Source organism: Haemaphysalis longicornis, unplaced genomic scaffold (genome assembly GCF_048455015.1).
Source record: "Haemaphysalis longicornis isolate Haplotype H1 unplaced genomic scaffold, Haemaphysalis longicornis Haplotype H1 scaffold_115, whole genome shotgun sequence".
Lineage (NCBI taxonomy): Eukaryota > Metazoa > Arthropoda > Arachnida > Ixodida > Ixodidae > Haemaphysalis > Haemaphysalis longicornis.
In genome coordinates, this window is record NW_027526220.1 from 134,182 (window position 1) to 153,008 (window position 18,827).

Consider the following 18,827-nt stretch of genomic DNA (forward strand, 5'->3'; position numbering starts at 1 on the left):
GCGAGTTAGTATCGAAGGATGGAAAATTTAAGCCGATCTCGAACGTAGTTAGGCAGTCTTGCGCGTAGTACGTAGAATAAAAACGATAACACGATTGTTAACTCGTTAGAGAGATTGAATAAAAGGTAGACCTAAATCAACCTTTGCAAGAATTCTTGTAAAAAGATCTTCCTCCCATCATTCCGCACAACGTCTGCAAAATAAGTCAGGCATAAAACGTTGTGGTGCAGAAACAATCAATGACTAGTCTGCCTCACTGGTGTCAACTTTCCAATAGAACTTCAGTGCCCACGTGTCCCCTTCGAGGGGAACCTTTCTGCAGAGACAAAGGCTGCGGAAAAAGACAAAAGCGCATCGTGTATGCCCAAAATGTCGTCCGTGCACATTTATCACCAAGTACATCGTCACTGACAAGTGGCCTTGAGCCATCTCGAACTTACAAAATGCTAAAAACTCCGCTCGCTGTAACCTGAAACAAACAGCCACTGCAATGACGTAAGAAGACCCCGTTGGCTGTCGAATGCAAGGCGACCCAATAGCAGCCAACTGTTTCGTAGAATACAGAAGCGAAACACATAAAACTGTACAACAGAGGTCCGCCTGCTCCGCACGACCGTTAAGCGCAATGAAGACTCCGCACCTGGCTGCAATAGCAGCCATCCTGCTGGGTGGGTATCACAACGGCACTTCAACATTTTCACTTAGCCTTGATATTTCTTTACTTTTCTCTAAATTATAATTGAAACAAGGGCATTTTATTTCCCGTTGTAGAACATATTTGGAATTTTAATTTTTTGTCATTCTGAAATCGACAATAGACATTAAAAACAGTGTTTTCATTGTACTTAAGATCAACATGTAAATTAAAAAGGCAGAGCTTGCAGTAAGTAAATGTTATTTTCCCAGCCTATACGGAGGATTTGAACTTAAGTAATGAGAATCCGCCGCGCCTGCGTTTGTTCGCGCTAAGCGTGCCACATTTCGTTAGTTTCAATTATCCTTCTCACTACTGATGAAGCTGGTCTTTAGTCTACCCGGAACAACACTTCAATGGAGTAGAGGCGGAAACGTGGATGTAAACCCTCCCAAATGTTTCATAATATCAGGGGAGCGACAACCCATCGGATTGTCAGCGCTTGATCACGGTGCCCGGCGGAGAAATAGGAAAGAGCACCAGCACTCACGTATAACGATCTACTGCATGAGCGCTGTCTGCTACGCTGTTCTCTTTAGAGCAACGAAGCCCTGCTTTCTTTTGCAAAATGGTTTCTCAAGATCGCCATTGGTAGCTAAGCCGCGCAAATTCCCTTGCGTGAGTACGTGCCGGGAAAATAATGCGGAGGAAAAACCAAACGCGCCGTGGAGATGCGCACCCCGATTTCTAGTTAACAAAGGCATGCAGATGTCAGGGCGGGGGTGTATCGCTCCTAACGAAAGAGCGTAGCACCCAATGCTCGCACAGTACAGGGCTTTATGCGCATGCGCGTACTCTCACCTATTTCGTGGTGGACACCACGATGAAGCGCTGACGTAAGATATTTGGAAGGGTGAATTTCAAAACGTACAGCGGCCGAATTTTTCAATAATATGGCGGAAGCGTCGGCCGGCGCGTGGGTCACCGCCTTATCCCGGTGGGCAGTGGCGAAATGAGCGAGAGTAGTTCCCATGCGCACAACAATCGCGCCGGTGCAATCGTCGTCGGCTGGGCTGTTCCCGCAAGCACGACACAACCCCTTTCCTCTGGGAATAAGCCGCCTACGTTCACTGTAAGGCGGTGACAGCGGTTTCGCGTGGGTCCTGTTGGCAGCAGTGAGGGTATATGCGGCGGGGAAGATAGGTGTGGGAGTGGTATTTTTTTAATCATAGTTTTACCATTCTAATTTTCAACCAGAATTCTACGCTCTGATGAATTACACAATCTGAATATTATTTTCCTTCCTTAGTTCACACGGACAGCCTAAAATATTAACATTTTTATTATTATTAAAAAAAGTCACCATTACACAAAATATTTCGTGCAGTTCATTGACCTACACAACCTTTCCCGAACAGTGACATGAAGGACCTAAACCCCTAAGAATGAAGGACTAAAGCAAAACATCACTTTCCAAGTGGGTTTTATTTGAGAAGTTCTTAGAACGCGCTTATAAGTGTGCGATAGTTTATTAGCGGCAGTTGTAAAAAAACTTCACTTGGCCACAGATCGTGCGGATTGGCTCGATGACGCAACAAGCAGTTGGTGATTTTTTTTTCTGTAGGTATCATATTAGAAATCATATCACCTTCTTGTGCTTTTTATTAGGGGGAGTTTGTGGTGAGAGACAAAATACCGTATTTTATGTTGCTACAATAGAATGAATTTGAATTTATACCTTTACAGGTCAACTTGTGCTGGGAACATATGCAGAACCACGTAAGTTCAAACTGTAGTTTTCACTTTTTTGCCGGAGGGTCGAATAATCTTTCAGTACGTACTTAAGAACTCGACCATAGCTGACGTTTTGTCGCCATTTCGCAAGCATTGCACCAAGGTGCTAACGCGGAGTGGGCATGTGTTCGTTCAGGTGTGCTCTGAATGATCCTGTATGAAGATCTAATTTTAAACGGGGGCCGCCTGAAAATATCTTGCCTTAGTTCAGGTGGCAATTACTCGAGATAACACAGCTGGTTCAGTCTGATACGCTTCGTCAACGTGCAAAAATGGCTTAATAGTGCATTCTTGTTTTAACAGATACAATACTACTCATCTCTCAATGTTACTTCAGGTCATCGTTCGAATAGACGTTCCATGATTATATTTATATAAACAAAAATATTGTGGATTTTTTAATCTGATTATATAGCACTACCCTGAACATGTAGGCTGCCTGACGACATTCACACTATTATGGAGCCTTAAGGAAACTTTCAGATACTGTTACCCTTACTACGAAACTATGTCCCAAATAGTTCGCGACACGCAACAGAACAGCACTTAGGAGGTAGCGTTCGTTGTTATATTGTTATTTATCGTACTGCACCACATGTACATATTGCTGATAGTTTTTAGCTGAAAGATTAATGCTGTTTATCGTGCACAACGTAAGGCTGAACTAGAAGTATACAGTGGTTCAAACGGGCCCCAAAATGTGAGGCAAGAAAAGGGGTTGAACCGTTTAGGGGCGCTGCGAACGTTACCCCTCCATCGTAGCGCAGAGGGTACAGTACTGAGCTCCTACGCAAAAGGCCCGGGTTCAAATCCCGGCTAAGCCGTCCTTTTTGTTTTTGTGGAGGGGGCGGCCATTTAAAACAACCAACACATAACACATTTTAAATATAGCTACAGTGCGAAGAGAAACATGGACACATACTAACACATCGGCCAAAAACTGGCTGGAATTACTTCTACAGCTTCTTGGCTACTGCAAACACGTGCATAAACGGACACATATTTCAGGGAACCATCGGCGCAGCCGTGGGCTATGCAATGGGTCTCAGTCATTGCTATAAAGCGAAAACACCCCCAAAAAGCGAGAAAGGAGCACAAGCAGTACCAAGAAAAGGTCCGGTTATAGACGAGGGCTTGCCAATAAAGTTTTATGACCACGAATAAAAGGCTTCAATTTGGTAGAGATCCAAGCAATATCGCACACGTCTGGTGTTACATCTAAGGCGAGAAAAGACGCAACTAAAAAATGAACACAAAATTCCGGTAATTGTTCCATCGTTGCTTTGAAGAACTCTCTGTGTGTAGTATTTTTGAGGATAATCGTGTGAATAATATAAATAGAACAGGTCTCGTTACGCAGTAACGTTTACATGTATTATGCTTCAGCGTGACGCAGCTATTATATATATGAACTCCCGTCTGCGAGGGAGTATACGTTGTATGTGCTTCTTCGCTTACGCAGACGACACATGTTCTCTGCAATAACAAAAAAAAAACGAAAATGCAAATTATTTTTTGTGCGAACAAATGATTTAATATTAAGAGCTAATTGCACAATTGCACCATAATCCGCTAAATGAATAACAAAGATTACCCCAGCTGTACTTGGTGATGATCGTCTGTTTCGTCTGCGCGGCTGCGCAAGCCGTGCCCACGGCCATCTGTGCGTTCTGCTTTCATTTACCGCCTTCGACCGACTGACATCTGATAAGGCAAAAAAAAAATTGTAACTCTAGATAAAAGGAAATGCCGTTCTGGAGTATTCGGATCAGCGCTGTATGTGACTCGGCGCCGTTACGTCGAGTGATATTCCGGCAATCTTACAATAATCGAGAATTTTTCTATGTCGAGGTCAGTGGTCCCGGTTAGAAAATATACGTTTATCATTCTATTGTGCTGTCTGCGGTCGCTTTCTAAAATTTGAGAAGTTTAGACATGCCGCTTTGGTGAGTATAGAAACGCAGCTTAATCAGGCACATATAAAAACCGTGGCAGATTTCGTTTTACAGAACCGGCGTCATCATTAAATTCTGTTTTATTTAAATTAATGTATACCGCGACCTTCATTTGTAAGCGACGTGCAAAGCTTTGTTACACCTTTAAAAAGGGCATTACATTTTGCTACACAACACTCGTTTCATCGCCATCTTAATCACGGCGCTCACAAAACGTTTGTTTGGGGTGTTTTGTCTAGATGGGTCGAAAACAGAAAGGCCAGTTCTTGATTCACAAATGGGGTTCGCTTATGTTATCTTTTTTCCGCAGTCAAATAAAAGTCACTGGCTATGTTACAGCACTAAAAGTTTAACCCAACTAAAAATGAAAAAGGTCTGCATCGGAGAGGGATTCGAACACAGGTCTTTTGCGTAAGAGCCGAGTACTGTATCCGTTGCGCCACCATGGAGGGGTAATGCTTGCAGCACCCCTAAACGGTTCGACCCCATTTTTTTGCCTCAATTTTAATACATGGGCCTATGGGGCGTTTGAATTACTCTATCTTCTAGTTCACTCTAGTAAGGTGTTTCTCTTAATATTGAAACTGTCGCTTCTGAAGACGCAAGTTAAAAACCATCATGCCTACAAAACGAAACTCCTTACAAACTGTCAAGCACACAAAATACTGTTCAGTTACGCCCATAGAGACACTCTTCCCTTAGTACGTGCTCTTGGAGCGCACAGTTCAAGAGTCACGCGCTCTCCAAACAGATCGTGCGTGAGCACTGGGAAATATACAAATTGCATGGGGCAACATTCTGTGGGAATAATTACAGAAGTTGAAAAAGGGGAACAAAAGACATGAAGGGTGGGAGGTTGACGGGTGCGCTGTAATTATGTGGAAGGAATGGCTGAAGCCCCACTTTTTTACTGTATTTTCAGGGGTGCGAGCATATACGCGGCCAACTGTTAGCACATTTTAGTTCGGTAGCCGACAAATATCAGCCTAATTGAGATCCTTTTAACCAATATAAATGTTGTTCCGCTTTTAACCAATATAAATGTTGTTCCGAAATGTAAAGTGTGTATATCCAGCATCCTGTGGAAGGTGTTAATAACATATCTTAACAATTTTGAATTATTCATGGTGTAACTTCAAAAATTCCGCTTGCCAGTCCCGCGTTTGTTCGGAAGAAAACCCCAATTAGATTTTCCGCCATTTGTGCGGGCAACATTTCCATGCAAAAATAATTGGATATCAAAGATTAAACACTTATGAAGAAATCCGTTAAAACAAGCAATATCCTTAAAATCGCAATTATACCGCTGGTGTATGGTTAAACGAAATCGCGTAATACAAGTACTATACATTCGAATCGGTTGCATATATCAGCTATACCCAGATCCATCTACGAAGGATGTTTGATAGAATAAGAAAGGAATAAAAAATCTTTTGCCCTTTGCCCGCGATGAGGGATGAAATTTTTAAAAATTCTGTGAAAGTAACTGTCTATAGCATGATTATATCTATTCCTCAAATATCAACCCTCTAGCAGAGCAGTTTGGCCTTGGGTTGATACTGCCTTTTAGGCTTCTTCAGTCCGTTAGAGGGTGCGGCGAAGCGTGAGTGCGCCGCGTCGGTGTTTCTAAAAGGGACACTAAAGACTGAATGAAATTTTGTTTCAAATGAAAGATAATACGCTTCATAGCAATCTGAGTTTTTGTTCGACGAGCAGCGATGCGTTATTTCTAGAGAAACCGCAAAGTTGGCCTTTCTGTCTCCCGCTTCCCTTTCACTTTTTTTGTGACGTAGACACCGCGTCACAAGTTTTAGCGAGGCACCATTGCGGGGTTAGAGCGTAAACGGTTGGCGCTAACCGATCTCAGGCTGGCAACGGTAGCAACGTAGCAGCGACAAGCTTCGTTTCAAATATCGCACAAGAGTGGCTGTCCGGCTAGGCGCCGCTTAAGCGGTAACCTCCATCTCTCCTAGTCTGGCGAATCCGCCCATCTTATAATCTCTTCTTTCACGCGACCCACCAACCTGGCGTGAAATACACACTCGCTTCCCGCAGCCGTCTCGAGTAGCCTTCGTGGCCGAACTCGGAGCGGCTCCCCCCTTCACGAAAGTATAACAAGGTTACAGCTATGCGCGCAGGATTTACGTATTATTTATCAACAGCGGCTCACAGCCAGAGGAAGAACACAAGTTAGGATCTCTCATATGTCCCCTTACAGTAAATACCCTAAGATTTCACTGCCAATAATATTCGAACCGGACACGGGCACTCTTTATCGATACCAACATCTGCATGCGGAGAATGGGTTTGAAGGTCAGACAGAGAGGTCCCTTGAACACATGAAGCGTATCCTGTTCTATTTGCCGCTTCCTACCGGAGATATTGCTAGCAGAAGCTCGGACGTTCAACGTGGTAGGTTACTGACTTCGCTGAAATTGCGCACCAATGCTTTTTCCAAAACGAAACTTAAAGTATGATGGCTGGCAACCGTGAGGTTGAGGGAAACAGCCTGTCTCTCACTGTATAAAATTTGTTGTGTGCGTTTTCTTAAATTACGTCAGTTCGCGGAAAGCTTTGACTTACGTTTATTTCCCGTGGTCAACCTCTTCTGAACTGCTTCTTTAGGAAAAACGTTTATAGATGCTTCTCCAATGAGCTCTGGCCGTGCACAAATATTGTGACGTCACAAACCATAGTACCCGAAAGCGTGCGGGGCGTCGGCACCTGTTCTCAAGTTCCTGGTATTTTATGCCTAAATAAACGACTCCGAGTGGTGAGAATGGTGAATTGGATTTCCCGGCAACTGAATATATCGATACAGGCCAAGTTGCTTCCACCCTGTAGTATCCCTTAAGAGGCGCGCCGGTGAAAGACATCACAATTCACGTGCCGGCTTCAGTAACAGGATTCTCGGACTGACGGCGTGGGAGAAATAAGACATTGACCGCGCGGCAGGAACACGAAGCGTGCGCCGACAATAGACAGCTTTAGCATGGCGTTCTCAGCCCTAAGCAAAGTGTTAGCGTAAGCTATTCTCTTGCATCGGCCACACTGCGGATGCGCAGTACGCAAAGTTGGCTTAGCGTTTAGCGGCCGCAGAACGAACCCACGCTACTTCACCAAGTATTGTGCGTTTGCTACAGCCCTTGTGTATCCACGTGCTTACAACATGGCGACAGGTGGAGCGAGCACCTCAACGCTTCCAGTCATCTGTGAGCAGTAAATTTATATTATAGAACAAGTTTGGGGCTCCTACCTTCTCAAGTGGTTCCCGTTGTTTGCACGTTACTCTCGCGATGAGCGAAACTAACGTGGCACCGCTGACTCCACTAACAAAGCACCTGCTGACCCGCGGCGTCCGAAGCTTGTTGACGCGTTCACCTCACGGTGGAAGACGGCGGCTTGCTACTGCGGGTGTACTGTGCTTGCTATGTTAGGAATTAGTTATCACTAGCGAAGACTGAATCCAGTACGCGTGGTGTGCGCGGTCTGGCGCAGCCTTTTCCTCTTGCGCCAGAGTAAAGTGGATTGCTGTCCCACGCTGCAAACCGCGCGAAGGGAGAGCGATGTAATGTGACGCGCTGGTGCCAAACGTCGCCTTTTATTCTTGTGCTTCCGCGTGGAAGTGCACGCCGTTACGTCGTTACGTTGCGTTTGTTTCAAACAGATTTCTGATTGCTTTCGAGTCCTTGAGTTCCGTGCGTTGTGTGCGATCGCCAAAACAAGTAATCTCAGTGCTCCAGGGCTGCCGCTATAGAGTGTGCTTATGCAGGAGAATATTTCTATATTGACAATTTTTGCATTCAATACTAAATTGAAGCGTTTCGGTCTTATGGTTAGATTGTCGTACAAAATTTGGGGTGCTCGTTCGGCCATGAGTTGGTCGCTTCGCATTTCGTTCAACAGATGGCGCAGCAAGAGTTCGCGTGTCACAACCCAAACCGACGAAACGCTGTACTAAAACTCTATTCACGGTGCGGACGTAGCGCGCCACAAAAAGTTAACATTTATTGTACCAAAGTCAGCAAGCTGTACTAGACCTCCGTAAACAAAGAATGTGAATGGAACCCGCCAGGGGCAGTTGCTGCATTGCTTTTCAACTAGACGAAATGAAGGCTCGCTTCCCAGCAAGAGTAATATCAAAACAATCTTTTTCACGCATCTAGCTTCAGTGCAGGTCGAAACCGTTAGAAGTGTCTCTGTGTGTTCTTATGAGCGGCAGTCATCACAGAAACTGACATGATGTATCCGTCAATCAAATATACAGTGAGCAATTTGTGAACACACATAGTTAACCTCAATATGTCGATTGGAACCATAGGAGTTGGTCAGGACAAAACCATGAAAAACTTTTCAGACAGGTTTGCAAGGTATATATATCACCAAACATCGTTTCAGTATGTGAATGGGTGAGCGAGGTAATTCCAAATTTCCGGGAACACAAAATCCCGTTGTTCCTATATCACAGGTGGAATTTCCTTCAATGAATCTTTCGCCAACCTCTATTTTATGAAACGGATGCACTCCCGACATGTCAAGCCTCTAGATCGAATAATTTCCATTCGGCGTTGATAAATCAGTCAGTCAGTCAGCCAGGCACTTACGTATTTGTGTAAAGATAACCATTTCTATTTTGGCCTATCTGGGAATCGGCGGGTAATATCGTTAGCGGGCTCAAAACACTGGGTAGGCTTCAAAGTACAGAGAAAAATTTCAAAACGCAGTGCAGTTTTTTGTGTCGGAACCTAATGAGGCTCCAACTTGTCTTATTACTCCGGGCATGTACCAGGGGTGGCAGCGTCAGTAGAAACGCACGCTTGGGCACATTGCATTCCAGCTCTAAAGCGCTGCGCTAACACCAGTCCATGTGTGCGCTATTCTGCCGGCAGCGGCTGCTGATAAGAGGCGTGGGGCGGCCAGGTTTGAGCCCCCTTCTTGTCTAAATAAAGGGGCCAACAACCCCTGACCTTGGCGCAACCGGAAGAGCCACGCCTCCAAACAACAAAAAACACTGGCTGAATGGTCCACAAGGCGAGGCTAAAGCGACTAGTCGTTTTTACAGAACACGTGCCTCCCCCGCCTTGGCAGATACCCGAGAGCTTCGCCTGTTATTGAATGAACTGATACATATTTATGGAGTAGCGCAAAGCCGGAGTGTTTTTTTTTTTTTTTTTTGCAAACATTTACGGAGTAATGTGTCCTGCAGTACCGTGCATCGCTCCAGACATTAAGGCCCGGGGTGCATGTTGTGACATGCACCAAGCAGTCAACAAATCAAGGAACAAAAATTATACAGCCAAGCACCACTTTCCGGTTTGGGTCTTAGGGAAAGCTTCAAACAATCTGTGCCGCTAAGCCAAATCCTATACTGCCGGGCTCAATTGAATAGGTATAATGCAATGATGATACAAAAAGACGGTTAGGTGAGTATGACAACTTTCGCTTTACGAATGAAGTTCAGATGCGAAGGATGATGTAGCGCCTGTGTTGTCCGTGCATTCTATACGGGCGCCTCGTCGACTTAGAGGCCCGCCACCACGATATATGGCATTGTCGTTAGACGCTAGGCGAGGTAGGACTGCAGTAAAAGGTGTCTGTCTGTTTCTGCATCGCTTCGGCGGCACACTCCACAGAATAGGCAATACCCGCACTGCAGTCTTGTATAACTAAAGAAACGAATGTGTGCTTACGTCACGTGGCATCAGTGGCACAACCGACGTTTTTGCTTAGCTCCTTGCTAAGCGTTCAAATCAACAGACGGTATAAATATAATTTACATCAAAATTTCTTAAAAACAGCCTTTGCCATTAGAGAACTAGTGAAAGCCAGCCGTTATTTCCGCTGGTTCCCCTAAGTACTCCTCCTAATGCTTTAATTGGCTGCCACATAATGCACTGCCTCAGGAGGCCCACTTATCTATCTCATCTCACGGTATTGTACATGTTTAAACACGGCAGCCTGAAATAGACGTGTAGCCCTAGCCGCGGCCTGGTAAATCCTCTAACAATTTCTACACCCCCTTGAAATCTGTTAGCTCATTCTCCAAACATAGAAATTACTGTCCAAAAATTGCCGGTTAAGCCAGCTTCTGTATGTAGTACAAGGACCGTATTTCATTAACCACACTCACACAATCCTATCTGCGAAATATTTTCTTACTTCCTCCAGTGAGCGTAATTACGAAACAGTGAAACAATCTTCCCGTCTCGCTGAAAGTTTGGAACCATTATTGTCTTTTGAGATTTCTCGAAGTGCTTTTTCTGCCTAGTGGTTGACTCATTCTCATATAACGAAAAAAAAAAGGAACGAAAAAATTCCGGGTATGTTCTCGGGGAAGTTGTGTATTCTACTCGTAATCTCTGCATTGTGAGTTGCCCTTCATAATAAAAGGGACACTAAAGGGCGGAAACAAGTTCATCTGTATCAATGGACTATGGTGCCGAGAATCTGAATACCCCATTCTCGCGACTAGCAGTTGTTTAATAAGGTAGAAATCTCGAGAAACGTGAAAACAGGGGAGGACACCCCGTGCGCATTTGGGTACTACGACTTGTGACGTCACAAAAGAGGTGATGGCTGGAGATCATTTATAGACCCTTTCCTAAAATAGTTCTTGAGTGGTTGATCACGTTAAATAAACGTAAATCAAAGCTTTGCGTGAGATCATCGTATCTAAGAAACAGACTACCGCTTTTATACACTGCGAGGCAACATGCTTTCCTCCCTATCCAGTCAGCCATCATGCTTTCAGTTTCGTTTTCGAAAACCATTGATGAGCTATTCAGGAAGTCAACAACGTACGACGGACGGTGGGCGCCCGAGCCTTTGCAAGAGATATACGTGGCAGAAAGCAGCTAAAGTGCCTTCACTAGAACTGGCAAAACGAACAAGAAGTACAGCAGGTGGTTAAGCGAGGCGCCCAAGCTTCCGGCCTGCGCTTCTCCGCGGAGGAGTAACACTTTAATGAAAATGTTGCGATCGGTAAAGCGCACAGTGTTCGAACATAATTACCCGGGAAATGAACTTACAACGAGTGGTTAGCTGACAGATTCACCCGTTCGCCTCGAACCACCGTTGACAATCGGCGTGCACATCGCTCCGCTCTCATGTTCGGGCCAAGCGGACCTTGGGCAATAACTGCCGATGCTGTCGACACGGCTGCCGTGTTGTGTTTATTCAACACTACGCTTGCGCCACGCTAGAGAAGATAATGTAAGATAGCTGTGATCGCCAAACAAGGAGAAATAAGGCGCCTTCCTGACGGCGCCAGCCGGGAGCTCTGGATGCGGCACTTGATACTCAAAACGGCGCTCGTTGCTTAAAAGGAGGCTTCGCTGGCAGCTGCCTGGATGGGGTCTTGGAATCGGATGTAGGCGAGAACACTGGCCGCCCGTGCATTTAAAAGAGTTTCTCATTCGGTTGGTGAAAAATCATAAACGTCGAATCCTCGGACAGAGAAACAAGCCGTATTCCGCTTTGGCTAGGAAACGTAAAAGCTACCGTTGCCATCGTTTACGCTCTAGACCGCACCGCGGCTGCCGATGCCTCGCTCCTAGTTTGTGACGCAATGGCTACGTCACAAACAAATGAAATGAGAGCGGGTGAGAGAAATACCAGCTTTTTTTTGCTTATTTCCTAGCAAATAACACATTTTTTTATTTGGTTATTTGGTCAATACTGCCAGCAGCTTTTCGGCTCCCAAGGAAAGAGTGTACAAAGCAGTTCAATAATGTATTTTGCAAAGTCTGAGCACAGAAGAGGAACAAGGTATAAATTAGACATATAACGCAAATATGCAGATATTTAGAGAACAGTGACAAAAAAGAAACCAATATTACACAATTCTGAAATGTTTGAGGAACAAGTTCGTAACAGTATGACTGGGCATGTAGATAACAAAGTACACACTAGAAAAAAGTATACGACAGGAGTAGCACTAGTTGTAGCTTATCAGGAACGAAAAAATACATTGAACTCTTATATAGGCCATAACTCCTTTCATCGGCGTCAACACAAAAAATACATGATCAGGGGAAATCCACGCGTAGAAAAAACAGCAGAGACAACCGCCAACACGTCTAAATTGATATTTTTGAATGGTTTGTTGCCCATTGCTCGTTTCTCGTGGAACAATCGTTGCTCGTCGAGCAAAAGAGCTACAAAACGAATGATCTTTCAGTTTAAAAAAAATGTTATTCAGCCTTTAGTGTCGCTTTAATAATTTTCTCAGTACAAACACTCTTCTTGCTTTTTTTAGCCGCTTTCATAGTCTCAAACAAGGTAGCGATCAACTGTATTTCATGCAAAGTATTACAACAAACTTTATTTGGCCCTTTTCCCGGCTTTAGGGGTTCTGCTGCGGCTGGAGAAGTTGGTGATGCTTTTTCGCCGGGTGCGCAGTTGGGTTTTATGTGGCACCGCGTAACGCTGGACTCCGTGCATCGCGTCTGCTCGACTGGGGAAGCGACTCGCGGTTAGCGCACCCGGCGAAGTTGCACCACATAATGCTGGCCTCCCCTATTGCGTCCGAAGGGCAGGCCGGGAAGGCGAATCTCGGCCGAGCGTGTTTCACAACGTACTCGCCACTGCTTGCTGTTATAAGATATAAGCAACTACGCCAACCAAAATAACACTTAAAAAATGCTCACACAAGTTGATTTCAACCCACGGGTGACACAATAAAAGCTTTTCCTCACATCGGTTCCAACTTATCAGGGGCAGCCACCAATTTTTAAAAGAAGGGCATATGGCTAGGTTCCGTGTTTTTTTTTTTTTTTTTGTGTTTGAGCCCGAACTCCTTATACGACGTGCGTTTTCAAGCGCGAGGCGTTCTATAGAGCCCTTATTTAGAAAACGAACTCCCGGTTTTTCCGCTATTAGCCCGCTGCCACCACCCTCCCCAATTAGAGCCTCACGCCTCTGATGGATTGACTGTGGTGTTTAACGTCCACCATAAAAGGGCCCCCCCTGCTGGGAATCTACCCCGCGTCCTTTGGCTAAGCAGCACAACGCCATAGACATTGAGCCACCGAGGCTCTGAACCCATAATTTTAAGCTCAAGCTTGTACGCCTCCTCAATTGGATATGCATCGCGAGTAGATTAGCAAATAATCGGTACCGTGTACAAGATAAAAATGGAGGAAGCTCACACTAACACGGAAGACTTGAAGGTAGCAAAGCTGTGCGCGACCTTCATGACCATCACGACGGTTTAAGCCGGCGAGTGGAGCCAATTTGCTTATTCTTCGCTGCTGCAACGACCTTTACTCCATCATTGTTGCTCTAAGTGTAAACTGGCTTCATTTTTTTGGAAGTGACAATCACTGGACATCACCCTGGAGGGGCGTACGCTCTGGCGCGTCTTTCACTTTCCAAGCAAATATTGCCATGATAACGACGAGCGCTGGAGTGTTTCTCGATCTGAGAAACGGTTGCCACGATTACGCCCAACGCTGGAGTTCCTTTTTGTGGCTAATTTTAGCCAATCTCCATAGTGGGTATGCTTGGCTTGGCAAACGAGTGCAGGAGACACTGGGCGATCGCCGCGAGGCGTGCACACACGCACTCGAAATTTTCTTGGTATTCTGAATTTCCGGGAAGTTGCCGCAATCTTGCGCAATCTCCCTAAGTCGGTATTCTTGGCATGAAAAAGTGCACGGGGGAGCGTAGTCAGCACAGCTAAGCGACGCATGGCGCCATCTAGGGGAATGTTTCAAGCTATGTCCACGTGCATGTGGCCCTCAATTTAATCGCTCAGAACAGCTTGGTCACGTAGTGTAGTAGTTCCGCTCCTTCGAAGCGAACATAATAACCCGTGGTGAAATCCCGTTAACGCTTTTTTTTTCATTTTCAAGGGTTTGTCATATTTGAATATTAACATTTTTTTTCACGCATATAATCTTTCTATGACTTCTTTTTTATACATTATCACTGGGATTTCCGTTATTTTTGTTGCGTTTTGGTCAGTTTCAGCTACTGCTTCTTGTACGCTTTTGCTGGTTTTCCCGTTTTATGTCGGTTTCGGCTATTTCGTTTGAAAATTTTTCCACACCGTGGTTTTCAACCATTGCAGGTCCGTTTTGGCTGTTATGTATTTCATTTGGGGTGGTTATTTATGCTTTGGGTACCTTTATGCTGCGATATAACCCCCATAAGCAAGCTCAGGTGACGGCTGGCTGCACTGACTAGGAAACGCATATACGCCACCGGGGACACTATGCGGCCGTCGCGAGGAACGCACAGCGAGCATTAGGGATTTTCTTGCTTTTTTAACTGTCGGGTGGCTGCCGCAATCTTGGCCGATCTCCCTACGTGGATATGCTCGGCCTTACAAACGGCGCCGGGGACGCTGGGCGGTCGTCGCGAGGTACGCACACACGAGCGCTTAACATTTTCTTGATTTTTAACTGCCAGGCGGTCGCCCCGAGGAACGCGCTTATTTGCGCGGTCTCGGCACTTTCTTGGCATTTTTAGCTGCGGACAAATAAAATTACGATTTGCTGGACGGCTGCGCCGTTAACGAGTTACAACACACGCTTGTACGCCTTAGCCCTTGGATATGCATTTGTAACAACATGGTAATAACTTAGAACGCCCAATTAATAGAACGCCCAATTTTTAATCAACGTGTTTGCGTGTTGTGTGCATGTATTGCTTAGAGATGGCTGCCGTTAACGCTCAAAATAAAAAAAATCCGTTGTTCATTTTTCACTTATATTCTGTCACCTCATTTCGAGTGATATAAACAAATTTTTGCTGGTCATGCACCTTCACAGAGAGAAATGGCCCATGATTTTTTGCATGGTTTTGCCTCACCATTCAAAAACGCTTTTGACTCTTAGCGAATTTAGATTTTTGTTATTTTGTTGCTTGATTTGCATTTACGTGACGGTTCTACAAAACCACATTGGCCAATAATATTTACGAACAATTATCACTTCATAGTGTACATTTTGTGTTATGAACCACTTAATTTTCTGGGAAAACTGCCTCATTTGTGGGTATTTTTTCCGACAGTTTAATTGTTAAGCAATGCCCAAACTGCCGTCTAAAGGGTCTCCGACACCGGGATAAAGGGATGGAAGTGAGCGCTCCTGCTGCATTTAAATTACTGCTGTTTGACTGGCGCGGATTAGGTCGGCTTACATGATTGCCAATCATGTAAGCCGACCTAATCCGCGCCAGTCAAACCAGTCAGCTTCACAATAAGGCAGACGGTAATTTCAATCCTAGTCTAGCCACAATTTCTTGCCATATTTTGAAGCTTTAAATGACTCGTTTCTGTTAGATTAGGTTCTGTCATGCCAGGTTAAGTTCGCTGTGTTAGGTTAGAAGAGAGAATGTATGTCGCACACAGCGTCTTTTAAGAAAACGGCAGCGGACGTCACTTAAACTGTGTGCTTATAGAGACGCCAAGCGGCCCTCTACGTACAAAGTACTTTTAACGATTCTTCTACATCCTTTAACAAGAGGTCCAGGCAAATTCAAAAACGATGGAGCGTCTTCCTGGATTTCTTACTAATCCAGGCGGCGTATTGCACGGAAAACTAAAATAATTTACATTGACATAATCACAATGAACTTAATTTAGTTTTAGGTTTGCTATTTCACTGATAGAAGGGTTTAACAGCAAAACGTTTGTTTTATTACGTAATTCTACGGTTTTCTATGTAAATTAACATTTCCTCTTGCGAAAAAGACCAGTCACGCATCGGGGTTTTCTACTTATTCAGATACACTGTTTTTTCTGGTTTTACAGTTGATGTCAATATTCAAACTGTTTTATTTATTTCGAAATCTAATAATATAGGGAATTTAAAATTATATTCGGCATCCATTCAAAGAGAAACGTATAAGGAGAGGAATGAGCGTGTTTCTTTTTTCATACGACTCAACACGATGTCGTAAACAAATTGTATAACTGGGTGCTTCGGTGCAGGTGCTAGGGCCACAGTTGGACTCACAGGAGGAGGCGCCGGAGCCAGGTCAGCATCCTCAGTCGGGGGAGACAGCAACGATGAAAGCGAAGATGGAGATTCGGAAGGCGGAGTCGCTACCTCACGCAGTGCATCGTTCGGTGGAAATACCATGGGTGGGGGAGCCAGCCTTGGAAGTGGCTCTGCAGGCGGCAGTATCGGAGCAAACTTAGGAACTGGCGCTGGCGCGGGAGGACTCGGCATTGGTGCTGGCGGAGGCAGTTCAGCCAATGCTGCAGGTGGAGGCCTGGGCTTATCGTACGGAAATGAAGAATATGGTGGCTCAGGAAACTTTGGTGGATCCGGAGGAGCAAGAGCCGGATGGGGAGCATTTTCGAACATCCCGACTCTTCTTACCGGGAGCACAGGTGGTGCTTCCACTGGGCTCTACGGTTCGCTCGGTGGAGGGTATGGAGGTGGAAGCACGGGGCTTAACATAGGTGGAGGCCCATCAGGAAGTGTAGGCTTGGGCAGCGCAGGTTACGGAGGTGTAGGCTTGGGCGGCGCAGGCACCGGAGGCGCGGGCTTGGGCGGCACAGGCGCCGGAGGCCTGGGCTTGGGCGGCGCAGGCGTCGGTGGCGTGGGTTTGGGCGGCGCAGGTTCTGATGTAGGCGCCGCACTTTCCGGAGGTGGCGCAGGTTTAAGTGGAAATCTAGGAGCAAATCTACCAGGCCTTGAAGGTGGCTTAGGATCTGGTATCGTAGGTTTGGGAACTGGTTTGGGTGGTTTGGAGGGGGGATCAAGCGGCCCTGGCTTGAGTGGTGGCCTAGGTGGCCGTGCAGGCGGCGGATTGCTAGCCCGGTTGCGTGCTCGGGCACGGGCGCGTGCACAGGCACGTGCTCGTGCCCGCGCACGAGCTCGTGCCCGGGCTAGGGCACGTGCTCGTGCTCGTGCGCGTGCTAGGGCAAGGCTAAGGGCTCGCCTTCGCGCAGGTCTTAGCTTGAACCTCAGAGTAGGAGGCGGCCTAGACGTAGGAGGAGAAACTGAGGGTGCGTTGCGTGGGGCAGGGGATTTGGGTGGAGCCGGAGACCTTGGCGGAGGTGCTGGTCTTGGTGGTGGCCTCGGTGGAGGTGCTGGTGCTGGCGCGGGTGGTCGAGGTGGCGCAGGCGCGGGTGCTGGCCTAGGCGGCGGACTTGGTGCTTCCGGTGCAGGTTACGGCAGTCCGTATGGATGGAATGGAGGTTTTAGTGGTTACGGGCCTGGGAACGGCGGAGGATACGAATTTTATAATGAGTGAAACATTCCTGTACACTAAAGTATTTTAATTGGCGCTGCTTGCTTCCGTCAACATTGAGGTTCAGTAAAAAGCATCGTAGCATCTATACTCTGAAAATACCCTGCCTGTGTACCAATAAACCAACTCGTACAGCACATTGTCTAAGCGTGATGGAATGACTCCTCTTACGTATGATATAAAATAAGTGCCATTTATACAGGATTACTGGGCTTGGTATGGTATGAATACACTGGTAATACTAAAACAAATTCGCAAGATATTGATTTTCTGGTGTGTCGGTTACCAACCAATATACGTGCTTTTAAACGTTAACAAAAGCTAGGTTTTGACGTGAAATATTTCCCATCTACACAGTCCTCCACTCAAATGGAACTCTTTCTAAAAATGTCTTTGTTTCGTGTAGTCCTCTTCAAGTGACTTTTGTGCTTCATGAAAAACATTCATCTGCATTAAAGAGGAGACAGATTGACTTACTTCATACAATTTGAAAACCAAAACATGATTCCTTCTTAATTTTACCTGGTGAGCCCTCCTTGTTTAAGCGTTCACGCAATCTTAAAACACGTCATTTGGTCATCAGTTGTTCTCCGCCGTTAAACAACTTTTGACCAGCTTAAATTCGAAGCTTCACATAACACTGAGTGTTTAAGGCAGGTCCCAAGTTTATAACTGGATTTCATAGATACCGATGAGAGGGAAGTTCCTGGAACAGCAAATTTCGCATCTTTCTCGAAACAAGCTTTCTGCACCGACATCTGCTCAGCAGGCACGCAAAGCTTGATGCCGTATATTTCCCTCAGCTGATAGCCATGTACGAAGCCTCTTCCCGTAATAGCGCCGTCTGTTGTATGTGTTAACCCAGTTTCCTAGAATTGTTTAAACTTTTATTCGCCCGTAGAAATCCTACAACCACAATCTTTCACTGTCAAATGCCTAGCACCTTAGCTCAAAGCTATCACAAAAAATATTACGCCCAAACATAATTGCTTCGTCTCTGAAGCCAGAAAAGCAAGGCCTCAAGCCACTGCCGGGTGCAGTGCGAGAGCGCCGCCGCTAACAACGATAGGGCTACTACACACGAGAACACTGCAATTTTGGGCTTCCGGCACCTTACCGTTTATGATCACTTTGCACTACGGTAAATGCGTAGTTCGACGAAGGGGTAACGAAAGCCTCCAATGGTCTGAAAAGCGATAGCGTTACGCTCTCTGGTGTAACCCGCAAATCTGGCC

The 18,827-nt window shown here is 45.8% G+C and overlaps 1 protein-coding gene across 1 annotated transcript; it reads left to right on the forward strand.

Moving 5' to 3' along the window:
- The first annotated feature begins 524 nt into the window (after positions 1-524).
- LOC144161466 (uncharacterized) lies at positions 525-17,729 on the forward strand. Its single transcript, XM_077692120.1, has 3 exons — positions 525-668; positions 2,381-2,413; positions 16,322-17,729. The coding sequence occupies exons 1-3, from the start codon at positions 626-628 to the stop codon at positions 17,593-17,595; spliced, it is 1,350 nt and encodes a 449-aa protein (XP_077548246.1). The 5' UTR covers positions 525-625; the 3' UTR covers positions 17,596-17,729.
- The last annotated feature ends 1,098 nt before the right edge of the window (positions 17,730-18,827 follow it).